This window comes from Pongo pygmaeus, chromosome 6, assembly GCF_028885625.2.
Source record: "Pongo pygmaeus isolate AG05252 chromosome 6, NHGRI_mPonPyg2-v2.0_pri, whole genome shotgun sequence".
In the NCBI taxonomy this organism is placed as follows: Eukaryota; Metazoa; Chordata; class Mammalia; order Primates; family Hominidae; genus Pongo; species Pongo pygmaeus.
In genome coordinates this window covers 42,539,996-42,559,741 of record NC_072379.2, presented here as the reverse complement: position 1 = coordinate 42,559,741, position 19,746 = coordinate 42,539,996, and the positions used below count along the sequence as shown (strand labels likewise).

At 52.0% G+C, this 19,746-nt stretch overlaps 1 protein-coding gene across 4 annotated transcripts; it reads left to right on the top strand.

The window, feature by feature from the left end:
* The first annotated feature begins 1,387 nt into the window (after positions 1-1,387).
* DBNL (drebrin like) lies at positions 1,388-18,900 on the top strand. Of its 4 annotated transcripts, none has more exons than XM_054494776.2 (13): positions 1,388-1,571; positions 6,965-7,020; positions 9,010-9,122; positions 10,046-10,120; positions 13,965-14,111; positions 14,989-15,066; positions 15,336-15,487; positions 15,639-15,687; positions 16,109-16,190; positions 16,585-16,680; positions 16,774-16,889; positions 17,274-17,379; positions 18,001-18,900. In XM_054494776.2, exons 1-13 carry the CDS (start codon positions 1,489-1,491, stop codon positions 18,138-18,140), a joined length of 1,293 nt encoding a protein of 430 aa, XP_054350751.1. In that variant the 5' UTR covers positions 1,388-1,488; the 3' UTR covers positions 18,141-18,900. The 4 variants fall into 4 exon arrangements, with proteins under 4 accessions (XP_054350751.1, XP_054350750.1, XP_063523431.1 ...); XM_054494775.2 differs by having other exon boundaries at positions 1,393-1,571; positions 15,636-15,687; XM_063667361.1 differs by lacking the exon at positions 13,965-14,111 and having other exon boundaries at positions 1,406-1,571.
* The last annotated feature ends 846 nt before the right edge of the window (positions 18,901-19,746 follow it).

Sequence of the window (19,746 nt, the reverse complement as noted above, 5' to 3'; positions counted from 1 at the left end):
TGTATATATATATACACATATATAGTATATATATACACATATATACTATATATAGTATATATATACACATATATAGTATATATATACACTATATATACACTATATATAGTGTATATATATACTATATATATACACTATATATAGTATATATACACTATATATGTATATATACTATATATACACATATATAGTATATATATACACTATATAGTATATATATAGTATATACTATATATATACTATATAGTGTATATATATAGTATATACTATATATATATACTATATAGTGTATATATATATATATATATTTTTTTTTTTTTTTTTTGAGACAGAGTCCCGCCCTGTCGCCCAGGCTGGAGTGCAGTGGCGCTATCTCGGCTCAGTGCAAGCTCCGCCTCCCTGGTTCACGCCATTCTCTTGCCTCAGCCTCCCGAGTAGCTGGGACTACAGGCGCACGCCGCCACGCCCGGCTAATTTTTTGTATTTTTAGTAGAGACGGGGTTTCACCGTGTTAGCCAGGATGGTGTCGATCTCCTGACTTCGTGATTCGTCCACCTCGGCCTCCCAAAGTGCTGGGATTACAGGCGTGAGCCACCGCGCCCGGCAGGATTTATATTTTAAAGAGGCAGGGGAGTTATTCTCCATGGGAGGAAAGAAGCTGTGAGCTGCCTTGCGCTTTGGCATATTTCTCTATCATGCAGATAAGAAGCTAGTTCAGTCAAGTGTATGCAGATTTGTGGATGGAAAAACTGGTGCTCCCAGGAGGAGGGGAGCAGATTGAGGAATTACTGACACCTTCTAGGGGCGACCAGCCAGATGTGCAGGTGAAGCACAAGACAGGTTCTCTTCATGCCTCCACTATCCTGGCCTCGACCAAACTGCAGAGGGAAAAACTCAGGTGAGAGTGAGAAAGCACAAAGTCACTTTCAGTTAGGTTTGTAGCGGTGTGATCGTCACTTAGCACTCATTTATTCGTGTATTCATACATTTATGCATGTTTCATTCACAGATCAAACTGTTGAGGGTCCACAAACAGGCTAAAGACCTCGTCTGGAGGGAGACTGCAGTGAACCCAAGATCTCTCAAATAAGCGCATCGACATAACAAATTTAGAAAACAATGAGCACGGTGCTGTGAGAGCAGCTAGCCAGGGCTGGACTGGGTCCCCGAGGCCAGGCTTCCAAGTCGAGCTACCGTTTGGGTGGGACCAGAAGACGGGCTAGTCTGCGCCCCAGGATCCCTCCCTGAGGACAAACAGAAGGCCGGGTCCTCCCTTCTCCTGCTTGTCCTTCGGCATTCGCGGGACCCTGATGGTAGACTAGCCGGCCGGACGGCTAGCTAGGACCCGCGGGTGCAGCTGGCCCCTGCCATTTCCGCTTCCTGCCGTGGGGCGGGGTTTCCGGTTGTCGGAGGCGAGGCTTGTCGGCTGTCAAAGGGGCGGCCCGGCCCGGAAGCTACAGCAGCGGCGCGGAGACTGCGGGGCGGGTCATGGCGGCGAACCTGAGCCGGAACGGGCCAGCGCTGCAGGAGGCCTACGTGCGGGTGGTCACCGAGAAGTCCCCGACCGACTGGTGGGCGGCGAGACGGGCCAGGGTCGGGCCAGGGGCTGCCTCAGGGGTGGGTCTGTCTGGGGCGAGCCGGGGACTCGAGGGGAGCGGCAGCGGGAGCGCGAGCGCGGAGCGGCGCCCAGGCAGGTGGCCTGGGGCTTACCTGTCTGCCCCTCCACACCGCAGCAGGAGTGCTGTCTCACCCTCGTGACCCCTTGCCCCGCCGATCGTGGACAGGTTAAACCCGGCTTGGGGGGACCCAGTGAGTCCCCGCCCCTCCCCCTGCCGCTCGCCACCCACTGTGGGCTCCGCGGGCTTCCATGTTGGATCCTCGGCCTAGTCGTGCTTGCTAGCTTCGCCAGGTTCTTCTTTCCAGTTCTGGGACTTCCCTGTAGAAGGGGGTCCTGCGCAGCCCTCTCTGAGAAGGCGGAAGCCACGCCCGTTTTTTTGCAAATGCTGTGTTCAGGGATGGGCATTTGAGAGCGGCCTGGTAGCCGGGCTGTGAATGTGAGCCCTGCCCTGGGGGCTTCAGACGAGGAGCTCGGGGATCTGGGTCCTTGACTCTCTGTGAACGTGGACTTCAGAACTTTCGTTTCTCCAAAAAGTGTACTCTTTCCTGTGCCTGAGCCATGGGAAGATATACGAAAGTAGGATGCTCGCTATCTATTTGGGAAAAGGTCCCATTTTCCCTCTACCACCCAAGATATCCTCACTTTCCCCTTTGCTTAAATTGTTTTCACTGACCAGTTTTGAGAAATCCCAGTTCTGAGAAATATGCTGAGTATGGTGGGCTAAGGTGACCAACTTTGGGGAATAGAAACTGGGCCTTGGAGGCTGAGTCGTGGTGGGGCCACCCTGTGGTCAGCACTGAGGCCCTCCCAACTGTTTTCCCCTTGTGTGGTGGCCATCTCCACTTGTATAAGTGCTTTCTCATCTCCTCTGCTCTCCCTAGTGCTCAGCACAGAGCGGCTTTTATGCAGTGTACTGTTGTGACCCTGAGGATGTTATGGCTTTGCCTTTTCCTCAGCCCTGGGCCATTAGGGGAAGAGCTTTAGAACACCAGTTGCTTGGTTCTGTGGGGTCTCTGTAGACTCTCCTGTCAGGTCTGGGTGCCGTGGATGGCACCTTATGCCAAACAGCACATATTCTGTTTGGGAGGCATCTAAAGAAGGATGTCTCGTCACTTCCTTGGTAGGGTTTTCTGCCTGCTTTATAATCCCTCAGATTTACCCACGTCAGTCAGTGTTATTTTTCTCAGGAGAGTTTCTAGATGTCAGCCCTCTGTTTTGCCTCTCTCCTATTCCTGTTCGTGTTTCTCTTAGACCTCTCCTGTTACTTCAAACCCAGTCAAAAGTATCTCTGCAATGAGTGCCCCATTATGTCCACATCATACCACTTGGCTTTAGAACCCAGAATAATCTTTGCCCCTCTCCAGCCCTGCCAAATTAAAGATTTTGCTTCTTAACATGCTCTTGATCACTGTTTACCCTGGCAGACTTACCTAGGAGCTTCCTGGCACTCCTGATCTATCTGCCTTCCAGGTCTCTCTTCATCATCAGTCTTCTCAGGAACCATCACTGGTTTGGGATGATGCCTCCCAGCCCACCTGGCAGTTTGGGCTTCCCTCTTCAGACCTGCTATGTTCCTATCCTTTCCTTGGGCTGCTTACCAGAGCTGTCTGCTACCACTCCTGGCCCAGTGCTTACCCACCCCATCTACTCTCTGTCCCTCATGAGGGTTGTGGAGCCTCCTCTTTCCCCTTATGAAGTCAGAACCCACCCATCTCACTGAACTCATCTGCCCAGACAGCCATGCCATGCTCCCTCCCTACCTCCAGGCTCCTGCAGCACTACAGATTGTGTCACTCAGCAGCATAACCCACTGACCTCCACCCTCATCGTCACAGCCATTAAGGTAGTTGCTCAGCAGATACTGTGTGGCAGATTCCTGCACACTGCAGAAAAATATCTGGACCATGTCACTTCCGTGTCTGTAACTCTACAGTGGCTTCCTGTTGCATGTTGAATAAAGCCTAGACTCCTTCCCCTGCTGATGCCCTGCATGACCCAGAACCTACCACCCCTTTCATTTACCACACTGTGGCCACACCTGTTTGTCACCACTCTGGCCGTCTTTCTCTTCCTCAAACTTATAAGCTGGTTCCTCTTCAGAGTCCTTGCTCTGCTGCGTCCTCTGCATGGAGCACACTTTTTCCACATCGTCCCAGGTGGCTCCGCAGCCTTCACTTCTTGGCCCCGAGGTTGCCTTCTCAGAGAGGCCTTCCTTGATTCCTAGCTCCTTGTTTGTAGGCACTTTTTCCCATCTTTCTGTTTGACTTCCTTCAGACACACACCAGACACAATATGCTGGAAATCCTTATGGGTTTTCTTGTCACCTTTATCTCTTACTAGAAGGGGTGGGGTGGGCTCTTTTTCTGTCCTTGGTGCCTGAGGCACGTTTGTTATATGTGGCAGATGCTTAGATGAAGGATGGACCGAGTCATACAGAAAAAGTGGTAGAGATATCAGAGGAAGAAGAGGTGGTCTCTAGTTTGGTGGGTCATAAGAGGTTTCACACACACAGTGCTGGCATTGGGGAGGGCAGATAGAATGGGGAGCAGCCATGACATCAGCTCTCCGTCTTGGATCTGTCTCCTGCCCCTGCTTACTCCATATCTTGGAATGGTTTCTTGTCACCTGGTTCATGTGTCACCTCCAGCACCTGTTTCACTCTCTAATAGTACGTTAGTGTTAGGTGTGTGTTTTTTCTCCTGTTAGAAAGTAAGTTCCATGGGCAGGACCTTTTAGGGATTGTTCATAGCTGCATTCCTGTAACTAGTAAGCAGTAGGCTCTCAGTACTTATTTTCAAAGGCATGATTGAATTATAAGATGCTTGACACTCCATATTCCTTGCTGTTCAGAGGCCAGTGCACCATGTTTTTTCATGTTGATTTGAAACTTCTTTTGCCCTTCTTTCAAAAGGCCTCTGAACTGGGAATGAGCCTCTGTGCTGGGAACATTCTTAAAGGTGGCCTGGGGTAGACAGGGATCAAGTCAGAGAGATAGGTGGCAGGCATTGGGCTTGGCTCTTATATTAGCTGCTGAGTCCCTTTTTTTTTTTTTTTTTTTTTTGAGACAAGAGTCTTGCTCTGTTGCCCAGGCTGGAGTGAAGTGGCATGATCTTGGCTCACTGCAACCTCTGCCTCCCAGGTGCAAGTGATTTTCCTGCCTCAGTGTCCCAAGTAGCTGGGATTACTGGCACCCACCACCACACGCGGCTAATTTTGTATTTTTAGTAGAGACGGGGTTTCCCATGTTGGCCAGGCTGGTCTCAAACTCCTAACCTCAGGTGATCCGCCCACCTCGGCCTCCCAAAGTGCTGGATTACAGGCATGAGCCATCGCAGCTGGCTGAGTCCCTTCTTGCAAGAGCTGGGTTGAGCTGCCATCTTCTGTTACCTGCTGCTTGTGCCAGCTTTGTGGCTTTATTCAACATGCAACAGGGCTTTGTGGCCATCAAGAGTAATGGGCTTCTTTCCTCCAGGGAGTTCCCCTAGCTCATGCTGGCAGTGTGCCACCTCCCAAATCTTTCTCTTGTTTCTCTGTGTTCTTTTCTCTAGTTCCTTTTCTCTGAGAGTTTCTCATTCAGTGTTTCTCTCCTGTATTCTGTCTCCCCTCCTGGTAAGCAGTGCCTTTTCCCAGAGGCCTGTCTCCTCCCTACCAACCAGATCCACTGGGCCTGGGTCTAATTTCTTCCATTTTTCTCAGGCATAAGCATCTCTGCCCAGTGGCATTGGCAAAGCCCTGGGGAGGCCAAATTGAAGCTGATTTGGTTCCTGTCCGACTGTTTATCCCTGCAGCTTCCGTCTGGCCTGCCTCAGCAGGCCTGTGCTTTAGAGCCTGGGGAGATGACACACACTGGACTGAGTTTTGCCTTTGACTTACAGTCCAGTGGGTCAGTGCCTCCAGCCCATGTCCAGCAGCCCTGCTGGGGATGTTGAGTTGCTGCAAGGTTCATGCTATTAGCAAGCCAGAATGAATCTTTACCGGAGTTTTGTTTTTGTTTTTAAGAGTTGGGGTTTCACTCTGTTGTTTGGGCTGGAGTACAATGGCATCATCATGGCTCACTGTAGCCTCGACCTCCCAGGCTTAAGCAATCCTCCCACCTCAGCCTCCTGAGTAGTTGGGACTACAGGCATGTGCCACCACGCCTGGCTGATTTTTGTATTTTTGGTAGAGACAGGGTCCCACCATGTTGCCCAGGCTGATCTCAAACTCCTGGGCTCAAGTGACCCTCCTGCCTCAGCCTCCAAAGTCCTGGGATTACAGGCATGAGCCACCACACCTGGCCCAGAGTTTTCTTTTTTTCGAGATGGAGTCTCACTCTGTTGCCCAGGCTGGAGTGCAGTGGCGTGATCTTGGCTCACTGCAAGCCCCGCCTCCCGGGTTCACGCCATTCTCCTGCCTCAACCTCCTGAGTAGCTGGGACTACAGGTGCCTGCCACCACGCCCAGCTGATTTTTTGTATTTTTAGTAGAGATGGGATTTCACCGTGTTAGCCAGAATGGTCTCGATCTCCTGACCTCGTGATCCGCATCCGCCCGCCTCGGCCTCCCAGAGTGCTGGGATTACAGGCGTGAGCCACTGCGCCCGGCCCAAAGTTCTTATGAATAATTAATCTTACAGGAAAAGAAAGCCATGGCCCCATGTCACCCATGGAGAGATAAGGCTCTGCTAGATAGAAAACTTGCTCATGGGTACCTGTCCTTGAGGGGCTTGGTAGGTTCATGGTTTTAACTGTGTGATTTCATGTCGTGTCATTCCCTTGTGGTTTCTGATAAACACAACCTGTAGTAGTCTGTGTTTACCAAAGAGTCTCAAGCCTGGAAGGACCTGCTGCCCTACCCACCAGGCTTCACTGGAGCCAGGGCAGACGTGCACAGGAGTGGTGGGCAGCCTTCCAAGGGGCCCAGTGCGTGTATTTCTCCGACTTGCTTCTCCTTTTCAGTGCTCTAGGTTCAGGAATATGTAGATATGTTTTGTCTCTTCAAATCCGTATACCTGGTGGCCAGGTGAGTATTTGACACACGAATGTATAGCAGTCATTGGGAAACTCCACAGCTCATGTTTTCCTCATAGTAGATGTGTGCTCCCATCTCCATGGATTTGTCCCTCACAACCCCCACCCCATGGTAAGTCAGGCCAGTGTCCTCCCAGCTGCAGAGCTGAGAAGGCTGCACAGTTGCCTACTGAGAACCTGCCTGCGGGTCAGAGCAAAGTGAGAACGGGCCCGTGCCCACTCACAGTGCTACTGTCGGCCCAAGCTCTTTGGGATGTAGTGGAAAGTCATGGTGGGTGCAGTGAGGAGAGATGGAACCCAAGGTGCTGGCTACAGAGCTCACTTGTGTTTCGTTTCAGGGCTCTCTTTACCTATGAAGGCAACAGCAACGACATCCGCGTGGCTGGCACAGGGGGTGAGTATGACTCCAAATGGACTCGGGGACACCAGGAGATAGGAGGGTGACGTGCGCAAAGGAGAAAGGATTGTGACCATCAGCAGTCCATCTCAGCTGGCATTTCAGCTATTGCACAGGAAGAAGGAGACTCTATCACACAGGTGGCCTCTGCCAGTGGCCCAACACCTTCTTCCACTGAGGGTGGGAAGTGGGCCGGACCTGCCTCCTGCAGACCCACCCTACATTAACTCCGTTGGGGGTTCCCTGGCCCCTTGATCAGGACATGAGCCAACAACAGGCAGGACCAGGGGTCAGCGCACTCAGCCGTCTTGGTCCACTGAGCCACATGGGGCTTCCAGTGCTCACCAGCCACTTCTGGCAGGCCTTAGGTTTCAGATATGTGTAAGTGAAAACATTCCTCCTTGGCTCTCCTTCCCTCTGGGTGCAGGGGAGTGCTTTCTCTTTGTCTGCTTGGGGAGAGCTGAGAGGGAAACAGGCCTCTCCAGCTTGCGGGCAGCCTGCGTAGGGAGCTGCAGCAGGAAGCTCACCAGTCCCAGAACTGGTGCTGGTAGAAAGAAAGTCCACAGACATATCCTCTTCTCCCTTTGTCCTGCCCTGGTCTTGTGCTGAGTGCTTGCAGGGGCCCCATCCTCACTGGGAGAGGCAGTATCACTGCAGATAGTCACAGGGGAGGCTCTGGGGGTCTCTACAGGAAGGACAGGCTCTTGGCCAGCACAGAGCAGAGGCTGTCAGGGTAGGCTTGGTCAGAGTGTGACCTGTGGGCCCCCCAGCTGACACCCCTGACTGCTCCTCCTCCAGAACTTGCCTGACCCCTCCCTCTGTCCTGAGCTGGACATGGCTTCATTGTTCAATGAACACTCGGAGTGTGTTTTCCACGGTTTGATGTCTGTTGTTGGTAGAAAGCCCCTTCCTTTCACAACCTTTTCGGGAGGTGTCCCCTTTCTAGAAGGATTGCCACTGAACAGTAGACATGTGGTGTGGCAGGTGACTGGGAGTTGCAGGGATCAACAACTCGAGAGTTTCCTGTCATCATTCTTAGTGGCACAGGACAGGGCTCTGCCACAAATGCAACAATTTGGGGGGAGGGATAGCATTGGGAGATATACCTAATGCTAGACGACGAGTTGGTGGGTGCAGCGCACCAGCATGGCACATGTATACATATGTAATTTACCTGCACGTTGCGCACATGTACCATAGAGCCTAAAGTATAATAATAATAATAATAATAATAAAAAGAAAAAATAAAATAAAAGAGAAAAAAAAAAAAGCAACAATTTGCTGTCCCCAGAGTGGGGCTTATGACTGCCTCCACTCATACGGAGCCCTGTAGCTGAAATACCTGATCAGCTCTTCCTCCGTATAACCTGGGAAAGCTTGTGGGGGCTAAGCCTCAGTGTCAGGGAGAATCGTTTAGAGCTGCCCACTCCTGCGCTCCCTCTGTCCCCATCACCCTCTCTTCTGGAGTCTGAGGTCTGAGCCAGTTATGCCACTGCAGGATGTTCAATCCGGTCTGGCGGTCTGGGTGGCCCTGGAGCTTGAGCAGACACAGGTGCAGGCAGTGGTGACTCTACAGGCCCTGCTATTCCAGGCCCCTTTGCAAGGTTGCGGCAACAATAAAATTTTGACGTAGACATCCTCCATTTGGAAGTCTGGTGGCTGGTTTGCCGTGGAAATGACCCTGTTTTTATTTCCAGAATTACCTCTGGGTTTAGAGAAGTGGTTTTTAAACGAGTATGGGTAAAAAAGATTACCTGAGGTACTTGTCAGAATCACAGACTCCTAGGTCCCACCCAGCTCTCATCAATCAGTTTAGTGAGGGTGGTGCCCAGGACTCTGATTTTAAACATACCCCTAGAAAGATTCTGATACAGGTAGAGGTGAGAAGCCCTGGTTTAGAGGCAGCTCGGCCTCCCTTCCTGGTGGGACCAGGGCCAGCAGGGAATGTCAGAGCCACCCCTGACCTTCATTGTGACTCTGTTGCAGAGGGTGGCCTGGAGGAGATGGTGGAGGAGCTCAACAGTGGGAAGGTGATGTACGCCTTCTGCAGAGTGAAGGACCCCAACTCCGGACTGCCCAAATTTGTCCTCATCAACTGGGTATGTGGAGCCCGTTTCATCTAGGTGTGACCCAGGAAACCCCATTGTCTTCTTTCCTGTTTTGACTTGACTTCAGGAACAAAGTGTTTTACTGGCATGACTTAGTAGATCAATAGAACAGCTCTGAGCTGGTGAATGAGCAGAATAGTTGACAGATTCATTGTGGCCCAAAGAATAACTGTGGCTTTGCTATGCAGAATTCACCCTCCAAGCCTAGAGTTCTTCCTGCAAAATGGATTAAAAGCAGTCACAGGGAGTCCTTGCTCCATGCTCTTGAAGGTGGTTGTTCTGATGGAGTAGAGAGCCTGAGGGAGTGTTTAGGAGCCTGGGAGTACAGGGACAGGGCCTCCTTGATCCCTTAGTGGGGATCAAGAAAACTCTTGAAGGCTGGGTGCAGTGGCTCACACCTGTCATCCTAGAACTTTGGGAGGCCGAGATGGGTGGATTGCCTGAGCTCAGGAGTTTGAGACCAGCCTGAACAACACGGTGAAACCCCATCTCTACTAAAATACAAAAAATTAGCTGGGCATGGCAGCGTGCACCTGTAGTCCCAGCTACTCGGGAGGCTGAGGCAAGAGAATTGCTTGAACCCAGGAGGCAGAAGTTACAGTGAGCCAATATTGCGCCACTGTACTCCAGCCTGGGCCACAGAGCAAGACTCCATCTCCAAAAAAAATGAAAAAAGAAAATTCATGAAATGCCCCCACAGCAAAAGCTGGTAGCCATCCTGCCCAGGGAGCGTCCATGAGCCCCTTGGAGGCATGGGAACTTACCTCACCCATGTGATGCAGTCAGAATAATAGGTTCTGCTTTGGGGGTTGCAGTTTTCTCTTTTCTGGGACACAGGGTAGATGTTGGGTCCCCAGGGGTGGGAAGTGGCTTTGAGGGAGGCCTGGGTCAATCTGGGCATACTTGTGTTGCAGACAGGCGAGGGCGTGAATGATGTGCGGAAGGGAGCCTGCGCCAGCCACGTCAGCACCATGGCCAACTTCCTGAAGGTAAGGCCAGGCGAGGCCCGCTTCACTGGGAACAGGCCTCACAGGCTTGAGGTCTCGCAGGTTCCTGGGTGCGAGCAAGTGGGAATCAGAACTGGAGTTGGGAGTGTGCTCATAGCTAATGCTCTCTGCCTGCCCTTCAGGGCATGACCAGAGGCTGCTTCACTCTTGGTCAGTGAGTGCATGGGAGGTCAGGATGTTGCCAGGGCCACCTACAGGCCTGCCTCAGTGGGGCAGGATAAAGGACCATGCTGGAGCTGGTGCCATGAGAAGGGTGGGCCCTGGTTCTGTTTTGTTTTATGATCCCTCTAAATAGCTTAGTAATACCATCAGGATTTGGAGGAAGGGGAGAATGCCCACCATCTTAGCATGCATGTGCCCTTTTGATGCATTCCTTTCCAGCCCCCTCTACATGGATTTATGTCAGTCCTATAATAGAACTTTTTTAAATTTTAAAAACTATTTGTAACAAAAGCATTTGTTGGTCACTTGTCAGGTAACTTTTTGCATTTCTCTGGTTGCATTTCTCTGGCAAAGGAGACTCAGAATTTTGATTTCTTGTTCTGCCAACATTTCTTCAGCTATACCTCAGTTTCCATCTAGGAGCTGATAAGAGAATTCCCAGCTTATCAAGTATACAGGTTTGAGTATCCTTTATCTGAAATGCTTAGGACCAGAAATGTTTTGGATTTTTTCAGATTTGGGAATATTTGCAGTTCAGCATCCAAAATCCGAAATTCTCCAGAATCTGAATTTTTTTTTTTTTTTTTTTGAGATGGAGTCTCGCTCTGTTGCCCAGGCTGGAGTGCAGTGGCGTGATCTCGGCTCACTGCAAGCTCTGCCTCCCGGGTTCACACCATTCTCCTGCCTCAGCCTCCCAATTAGCTGGGACTACAGGCACCCGCCACCACGCCCAGCTAATTTTTTGTATTTTTAGTAGAGACAGGGTTTCACCGTGTTAGCCAGGATGGTCTCGATCTCCTGACCTTGTGATTTGCCCGCCTCGGCCTCCCAAAGTGCTAGGACTACAGGCGTGAGCCACCATGCCCGGCCCAGAATCTGAGATTTTTTGAGTGCTGACATAATGCTTAAAGGAAATGTTCATTGGAGCAGTTCAGATTTCAGAATTTTAGGTTAGGGATGCTCAACCTGTATAGTAACAGTGAATGAGGTCATGGGTCTGGCTTCTCATGAAGAAATCATTGGCTTACTTTTTGTAGAAAACATGCATGGCATTCTTTTATCAGAGTTTTTTGTTGTTGTTGTTTTGTTTTTTGTTTGTTTGTTTTGAGACAGAGTCTTACTCTGTCACCCAGGCTGGAATGCAGTGGCACAATCTTGGCTCACTGCAACCTCTGCCTCCCAGGTTCAAGTGATTTTCCTGCCTCAGCCTCCTGAGTAGTTGGGATTACAGGTGCCTGCCACCATGCCTGGCTAAGTTTTGTATTTTTAGTAGAGATGGGGTTTCCCCATGTTGGCCAGGCTGGTCTGGAATCCCTGACCTCAAGTGATCTGCCCTCCTCAGCTTCCCAAAGTGCTGGGATTACAGGCGAGAGCCACCGCGTCCGGCCCAGAGTTTTTATAAATTGATATATAATAGTTGTACGTATTTTTTGCATACATGTCATATTTTGATACCTGTATACAATGTATACGATGAATCAGGGTAATTAGCATGTTCATCACCTCAAACATTTATCTTTTCTTTGTGTTGCGAACATTACAATTTTTCTCTTCTAGCTAATTTGAAATACACAAAATTATTGTTAACTATAATTTCCCTTCTGTACTATTGAATACTAGAATTTATTCCTTCTATTTAACTGTACTTTTGTACCTGTTAAGCAACTTCTCTTCATTTTCTCTCCCCCATGCCCTTCCCAACCCCTGGTAACCACCATTCTACTCTCTCCCTCCATGATACCCACACTTTTTTAGCTCCCACATATGAGTGAGAACATGCAATACTTGTCTTCTGTGCCTGGCTTATTTCCCTTAACATTATGACCTCCAGTTCCATCCATGTTGCTGCAAATGACAGGATGTCATTCTGTTTTATGGCTGAATAATATTCCCTCATGTTTATATACTAAATTTTCTTTACCCTTTCATCCATTGATGGACGTTTTGGTTGATTCCGTATCTTGGCTATTGTTAATAGTGCTGAACTTCAGAGTTGGATGTATCCCCAGCAGTTGGATTGCTAGATCATATGGTAGTTCTGCTTTTAGTAGGACTAAAATACTGTTTTAAAAACCATACTGTTGTCTGGGCGCAATGGCTCACGCCTGTAATCCCAGCACTTTGGGAGGCCAAGGTGAGCAGATTACCTGAGGTCAGGAGTTCGAGACCAGCCTGGCCAACATGGTGAAACCCCATCTCTACCAAAAAAATACAACAATTAGCCAGGTATGGTGGTGGGCACCTGTAATCCCAGCTACTCAGGAGGCTGAGGCAGAGAATCTCTTGAACCTGGGAGGTGGAGGTTGCAGTGAGCCGAGATTGTGCCACTGCGCTCCAGCCTGGGCAACAGAGTAAGACTCTGTCTCAAAAAAAAAAACCCCAAAAAACCATACTGTTTTTATAATGGCTGTACTACTTTACATTCCTACCAACAGTGTATAAAAATTTCCCTTTCTCCACATCCTTGCTAGCATTTTTTTTTTTATATTTTTTATAATAGCCATTCTAACTGTGGTGAGATGATAGCCCATTATGGTTTTGGTTTGCATTTCCCTGATGATGGTTAGTGATGTTGAGCATTTTTTCATATGTAGTTAGCCATGTGTATATCATCTTTCGAGAAATATCTGTTAAGGTCTTTTGCCCATTTTAAAATCAGATTATTATTTTTTTGCTACTGAGTTGTTTGAGTTCCTTATATATTCTGATCACTAATTCCTTGTCAGATGGATAGTTTGAAGATATTTTCTCCCATTCTGTAGGTTGTCTGTTTACTTTGTTGATTGTTTCATTTGCTGTGCAGAAGCCTTTTACCTTGATGTAGTCCGATTGGCTTATTTTTGCTTTTGTTGCCTGGGCTTTTGAGGTCTTAACCCAAAAAAAACTTTGCCCAGACCAATGTCCAGGGGCATCTCTCCAATGTTTTCTTTGAGTAGTTTCATAGTTTCAGGTCTTACATTTAAGTCTTTTTAATCCATTTTGAGTTTTTTTTTAATATGGTGAAAGATGAAGATTTAGTTTCATTCTTCTGCATATGGATATCCAATTTTCCTAGCCCTGTTTATGAAAGAGACCGTCCTTTCCCCAGTGTATGTTCCTGTCACCTTTGTTAAAAATGAGTTGGCTGTGTGTGTGGGTGCTCTGTTAGTTTCCATTGTTCTATGTATCTGTGTTTATGCCAGTACCATGCTGTTTTGCTTACTGTAGTTTTGTAGTTTCATTTGAAATCAGGTAGCGTGAAGCCTCCAGCTTTGTACTTTTTGCTTCGGATTGCTTTAGCTATTCAGGGTCTTTTGTGGCTTCCAGATGGCATTTAAAATTAGTTTTCATTGATTAGAAGGAAGGCCTTTGATGCAAATCATGCCTGGGCTGTCTACTGATATACAGCAGGGAACAGCTACAGAAGGAACCACTGGATAGCACAGTGGAGGGCAAGGGTCTCACGTGAACTGGGACAAGAATGAGGGGTTTGCTCCAAGTTGGTTTGTTTGAGCCCTTGAGGGGAACTCGTGCCTCAGTTTTCAGCAGCCAGACAGGTGCCTTCTGGTTTCCTGATTCCAGTCCTGTGTGGTGTAGTAGTGGCCCGTGCTGTGTGGACTGACAGGAGTTTGGCCCATCTCCTGCGCTTGCAAAGCCCGTCTTTCAAGTGCTGCTCCTGCTGCAGGGGGCCCATGTGACCATCAACGCACGGGCCGAGGAGGATGTGGAGCCTGAGTGCATCATGGAGAAGGTGGCCAAGGCTTCAGGTGCCAACTACAGCTTTCACAAGGAGAGTGGCCGCTTCCAGGATGCGGGACCCCAGGCCCCAGTGGTGAGTGCTGCCTGCCCCTCGCCAACCCTTTTGTTGCTCAGGGCCTGAGGGCAGGGGGCCAGGAATATGCACTTCCCAGCACCCAGGCTGGCTGGGCCCATGCCTGCTTAGTTTCTGCAGATGGTAACCCCTGAGCTGTGGTGATTGCCCACTGACCAGATGAGCAGGAATAGCCCTCTGACCTTGCCTAGGGGTTGGACTAGCTGTTCTGCAGCCTTCCTCTGGAGCCCAGCCTGTGTGGTCAGAGTGGAGGCTCTGCAGGATGCATGGCTATGATAGTCTGGCTGCCCTCAAAGTCGTGGCACTGGCACATCCTGGGCTGCCCCTGGAGGTAGCCACTGTGGAGGAACTAAAAGAGGCATCAAGGCGGAGCCTGAAACCAGAGCAGGACCCTTGGAGTCACGGGAGATACCTGTGGGCCTGTGGCCCCAGTGCTGTGTGGAGCTGATGGCTGGGAGCTGCGTCTGCATATGTGTGGTTAGACGTGATTCCTTGGATCCTCTTGTGCTAGTCAGCTGTCTGAGTGCCCCTGGTCAGAGGCCTGCCTCAGAACTGTCCAATGTCTAGGAGTTTGCAGGTGGGGTATGGGGGCCTTTCTTGCCCTGGCCCCCATCCATGAGGGACAAAGACCACCAGACCCCTCTAGTGTTGTCTGGGATTGAGCATCCCCCTTGGGGCAGTGTCCTGGGCTTCTTTCAGGTCATCTTGGTGTGTGTCTCCTTGAGGGTCACTGGGCAGTGCTCTGTTGCCTCTGCTGGGTCCAGTCCTAGCAGCACTCACCTGTGCTGTCACAAGTTTAGCGTATTCTCTCATCTGGTGCCTGTGGGCCTGGCCTTCCACCTGGGTCCAGGTCTCTAATGAGTGCTGTCTCCTACAGGGCTCTGTGTACCAGAAGACCAATGCCGTGTCTGAGATTAAAAGGGTTGGTAAAGACAGCTTCTGGGCCAAAGCAGAGGTGAGTGCTGCCCCGGGGCGTGCTGGGCACGTGGGAGTGTTCTGCCTGCTGTGGCTCAGCTTTCCTCACAAGTGAGCTCGTGCAGCATCCACTCTCCTTGGTGCCCATTACAGATGGTCACACTGAGGCTCGGGTAGGTTAAGCCACAAGGCTAATGAGCGACTGGCTCTGGTGCCCGTCTTTGGCCATGTGCCTAAAACCCAGTCCTGGGCAGGGGATTAGGCTGAAGTGTCAGCACAGGGCTGAGCGGGCAGTGGCTCTCCCTGCAGAAGGAGGAGGAGAACCGTCGGCTAGAGGAAAAGCGGCGGGCCGAGGAGGCGCAGCGGCAGCTGGAGCAGGAGCGCCGGGAGCGTGAGCTGCGTGAGGCTGCACGCCGGGAGCAGCGCTATCAGGAGCAGGGTGGCGAGGCCAGCCCCCAGAGGTGAGCCAGAGGTGGAGGCTGGCCTGGGGGACCCACCCCGAGGCATTGCTGGGCACCCACTCCATCCCATGGAGGCGAGGAGGACTAAGGGGTGTGGCATGAGAAGCTGTGACTGTGCCTCAGCTGTGCCCCACCCGGCCCTTCCCAGCAGGACGTGGGAGCAACAGCAAGAAGTGGTTTCAAGGAACCGAGATGAGCAGGTAAGATGGGGGTGCTCTACTTGTTTGGACCTGTCCTGGCCACAAGCAGAAGTCCCTGATCTTGGGTTGAGGGCCCAGCCCAGACCTGGGCAGAGGCTGCCCTGCAGTCAGCTGGGGCAGTTTGGAATCTGGGCACCTCAAGAGGTGGCAGTAGACAGGAAAGCCAAAGGCGGAAGCTTCGGGCTTGGACCACACCTGGTCCTGGGGGAGGCCCTGTGAGCCCCTCGGCTTCTGTGTTTTACTTCCTTTTTTAAAGTTACTTTTTATTTTTAAATGACTTCTCACCTGAGAACATGTTTTCCCTCCTGGCCCCACACTCACTTTTGAGGGGCTACTGGGCCGACAGCTGGAGGGGCTGTGATCTGGGGAGAGGTGGTAAAAGTTTTGCCCACTGCAAGGGTCAACGTGTGCTTCCCTCCAGGAGTCTGCCGTGTACCCAAGGGAGATTTTCAAGCAGAAGGAGAGGGCCATGACCACCACCTCCATCTCCAGTCCTCAGCCTGGTGAGATCTCCCTTTGGGCCTGGCCATGAGGCAGCAGCAGGCTGAGGGGGAGCCTGGGGTCCTATGTGGGCTCCCCCAAGGCTAGTGACAGATGTATCGGTGATAGGGGTGAGTGAGTGAGGGGAAGGGACACCTGGGGTCGTTGACCTCATCAGTGACCACACTGGTCACCAGTTTGGCCTCCAAAAGATATTGGGCTGCGCTGTCTACCAGGTCACCACATAGCACATGGCCCTGGGGTCTCTTCCTGCACTAGCCAGAGCAAGCCCCATGAGACTGCCTCGAGCACACCAGGGCGGAGGGTGCTGTGGGGTGCGTGTGTGTGTGTGCATGCATGCGCGTGCACAGCAGGTGGTGTTTCTGAAGTGATGTATATATTTACCCGGGTTTGCAGGCAAGCTGAGGAGCCCCTTCCTGCAGAAGCAGCTCACCCAACCAGAGACCCACTTTGGCAGAGAGCCAGCTGCTGCCGTCTCAAGGCCCAGGGCAGGCAAGGCACTTGTCACCCCATGGGGACCCTGGGGGACAGCAGTGGAGAAAGGGGATGTGTGGGAGTGAGAACCCGCTCTGTTCCCTGGTGCAGATCTCCCTGCTGAGGAGCCGGTGCCCAGCACTCCTCCATGTCTGGTGCAGGCAGAAGAGGAGGCTGTGTATGAGGAACCCCCAGAGCAGGAGACCTTCTACGAGGAGCCCCCACTGGTGGGTTCCTACAGTGGGGCTGGGGCCAGGAAGGGGCTGCATACTCAGGAACACTTATCACGTGCCGTCTGAGTTTTCTGGGGGCATGCAACAGGTTTTAAAGCGCATGCATTTTTGGAGCAGCCCTGTGTTATAAATTGTCAGGGCATGCCCCACTCTATAGGAGGTGCTGGGTGGGAAGAGAACCTTGCAGCCTATGGCTGAGGGATTTGTGCACTGTCCTGTGGCTTCTGTACTCTGGTAGGGCAGGGACAGCAGCAGCCCCCAAGCCTGTAGACTGCTTGCCCTCTGCATACTCCCAGCTTGACCTGAGCCATGTGGGGCAGAGCAGCGACTGGGTATAAGGGCTGAGTCTGGGGTAACACCTTTGTCATCTCTGGGCAGGTGCAGCAGCAAGGTGCCGGCTCTGAGCACATTGACCACCACATTCAGGGCCAGGGGCTCAGTGGGCAAGGGCTCTGTGCCCGTGCCCTGTACGACTACCAGGCAGGTAAGGTGCCCTGGCCTGGCTGGCACGGACCACAGGGTCCTGAGGTTAGGAGACAAGAGGGTCTGGGATTTTATGGGAAGATGGCACCAGGGGGTATCAGGAAGAGAAGACAGGAGGGTGGGCGGTGCATTTAGGGGTAGAAGCACCTCTGGAGTGGGGGCGACTGTGGCACTGGAGTGTCCTGCACAGCCCAGACCTCCCCATGTGTTCCTCGTAGCTATTTGCTGGCCGCTGATGTGAATCCCACTTGCTATCCTTGTCGCAGAACATGGGGTCTGAGCAGGGAGGTGGGCCAGGCCTGGATGCTGGTTCACCAGGCATCCCTGGGTGGAGGCCTTGGAGAATGGGGTGGAGGCTCCCCACGGAGCAGGCTGGTGTTTACTATAGCCTTTTTCGGGAATGCTCTGTAGGAGGGTATGCCCTGGGGGTGTGGTCACTGGAGCAGCATTGGGACGGGGTGCAGTGTTGGCCAAGGCTTAGCAGGGTGGCAGGGATATTTCTGAGGAGGAACCAGAGCTGCAGCGAGCAGCTCTTAGCAGGGTGGGGCTGCCGTGGGCTGCCCGAGCAGGTGGGATGTGGGAGGGAGCCCCTGATATGCATCTGGGCTCATCCTCTTTGCAGCCGACGACACAGAGATCTCCTTTGACCCCGAGAACCTCATCACGGGCATCGAGGTGATCGACGAAGGCTGGTGGCGTGGCTATGGGCCGGATGGCCATTTTGGCATGTTCCCTGCCAACTACGTGGAGCTCATTGAGTGAGGCTGAGGGCACATCTTGCCCTTCCCCTCTCAGACATGGCTTCCTTATTGCTGGAAGAGGAGGCCTGGGAGTTGACATTCAGCACTCTTCCAGGAATGGGACCCCCAGTGAGGATGAGGCCTCAGGGCTCCCTCCGGCTTGGCAGACTCAGCCCGTCACCCCAAATGCAGCAATGACCTGGTGATTCCCACACATCCTTCCTGCATCCCCCGACCCTCCCAGACAGCTTGGCTCTTGCCCGTGACAGGATACTGAGCCAAGCCCTGCCTGTGGCCAAGCCCTGCCTGTGGCCAAGCCCTGAGTGGCCACTGCCAAGCTGCGGGGAAGGGTCCTGAGCAGGGGCATCTGGGAGGCTCCGGCTGCCTTCTGCATTTATTTGCCTTTTTTCTTTTTCTCTTGCTTCTAAGGGGTGGTGGCCACCACTGTTTAGAATGACCCTTGGGAACAGTGAACATAGAGAATTGTTTTTAGCAGAGTTTGTGACCAAAGTCAGAGTGGATCATGGTGGTTTGGCAGCAGGGAAGTAGTCTTGTTGGAGCCTGCTCTGTGCTCCCCACTCCATTTCTCTGTCCCTCTGCCTGGGCTATGGGAAGTAGGGATGCGGAGGGCCAAGCTCCCACCCTGGGTATTCGAAAACAGCAGACACAACATGTTCCTCCACGCGGCTCACTCGATGCCTGCAGGCCTCAGTGTGTGCCTCAACTGATTCTGACTTCAGGAAAAGTAACACAGAGTGGCCTTGGCCTGTTGTCTTCCCCTATTTTCTGTCCCAGCTCATCCGTGTCTCTGAAGAACAAATATGCTTTTGGACCACGAATTCCCAGTTTGGTCTACACAGGCTCGCAGCTCTGACCTGCCCTGCTGTAGCCTGAATGCTCCCATGTGGGAATACCACCCCGCCACCTGCCCGGGGTCTGCCTCTGCTCTGTGTCTGGGGTGAGCACCCTCACCCTGAGACTGCAGCTGATGATGATCAGCCACCAGGAAGAGGCTAAATGTTAAGATGGGACTGAATTTGGAGCCTTCCTGTGTTCCACTTCCTCTGGGAGAGGCCAAGGGCTGCCCTGCTCCCAGCTTCAGGGAGCCTCTGCCTACATAGGATGGCCCACTGTGTGGCGTCAGGTACCTGACACCCACCGAGCATCCAGGGAATTAGGTTCCTCCTGTGCCCCAGAGCTGCTAGGCAGATGTGGTTGACTTGAGGTGTCACCTGCTAGTGCCTGGGGTGAAGGCTGCATGGAGCCCAACCTTGCTCCTGGCCTTCCTGTGCTCAGGCCTCTCCCCTTTTCTCCAGGGCTTCCTGGTGCCTCTCCCATGAAGAGGGAACTTCCCCTCCACTCCCATGGAAGACCCAGGTTTGGGCTGTTGCCAGCTTTGAGGCCCCCTGTGGGCTTGCCTGTCCCCACTCAAGAGGCAGGGCTCAAAGTGCCACCCGGGGGTTGCAAGGACAGCAGATGACCACCTGCCCTCTGCAGGAAGCTGTCCGGGAAGCTATGTCCTGGCTGTGGTCCTTGCTTCCCATGGGGAGAGCCGGGTCACTTGGCTTCTTCTAACTGGCCCCAAGCACGCCAATTCTAGAGCATGGTTACTAAGTGGCTCTGAAGCT

Bases quoted from the DNA above. Each gene is read 5' to 3' on its own strand.
- DBNL (XM_054494775.2), top strand. From the start codon at position 1,489: ATGGCGGCGAACCTGAGCCGGAACGGGCCAGCGCTGCAGGAGGCCTAC. The intron at 9,123-10,045 runs GTATGTGGAGCC...CTTGTGTTGCAG, and splicing joins AATTTGTCCTCATCAACTGG to ACAGGCGAGGGCGTGAATGA. The intron at 16,890-17,273 runs GTGGGTTCCTAC...ATCTCTGGGCAG, and splicing joins TCTACGAGGAGCCCCCACTG to GTGCAGCAGCAAGGTGCCGG.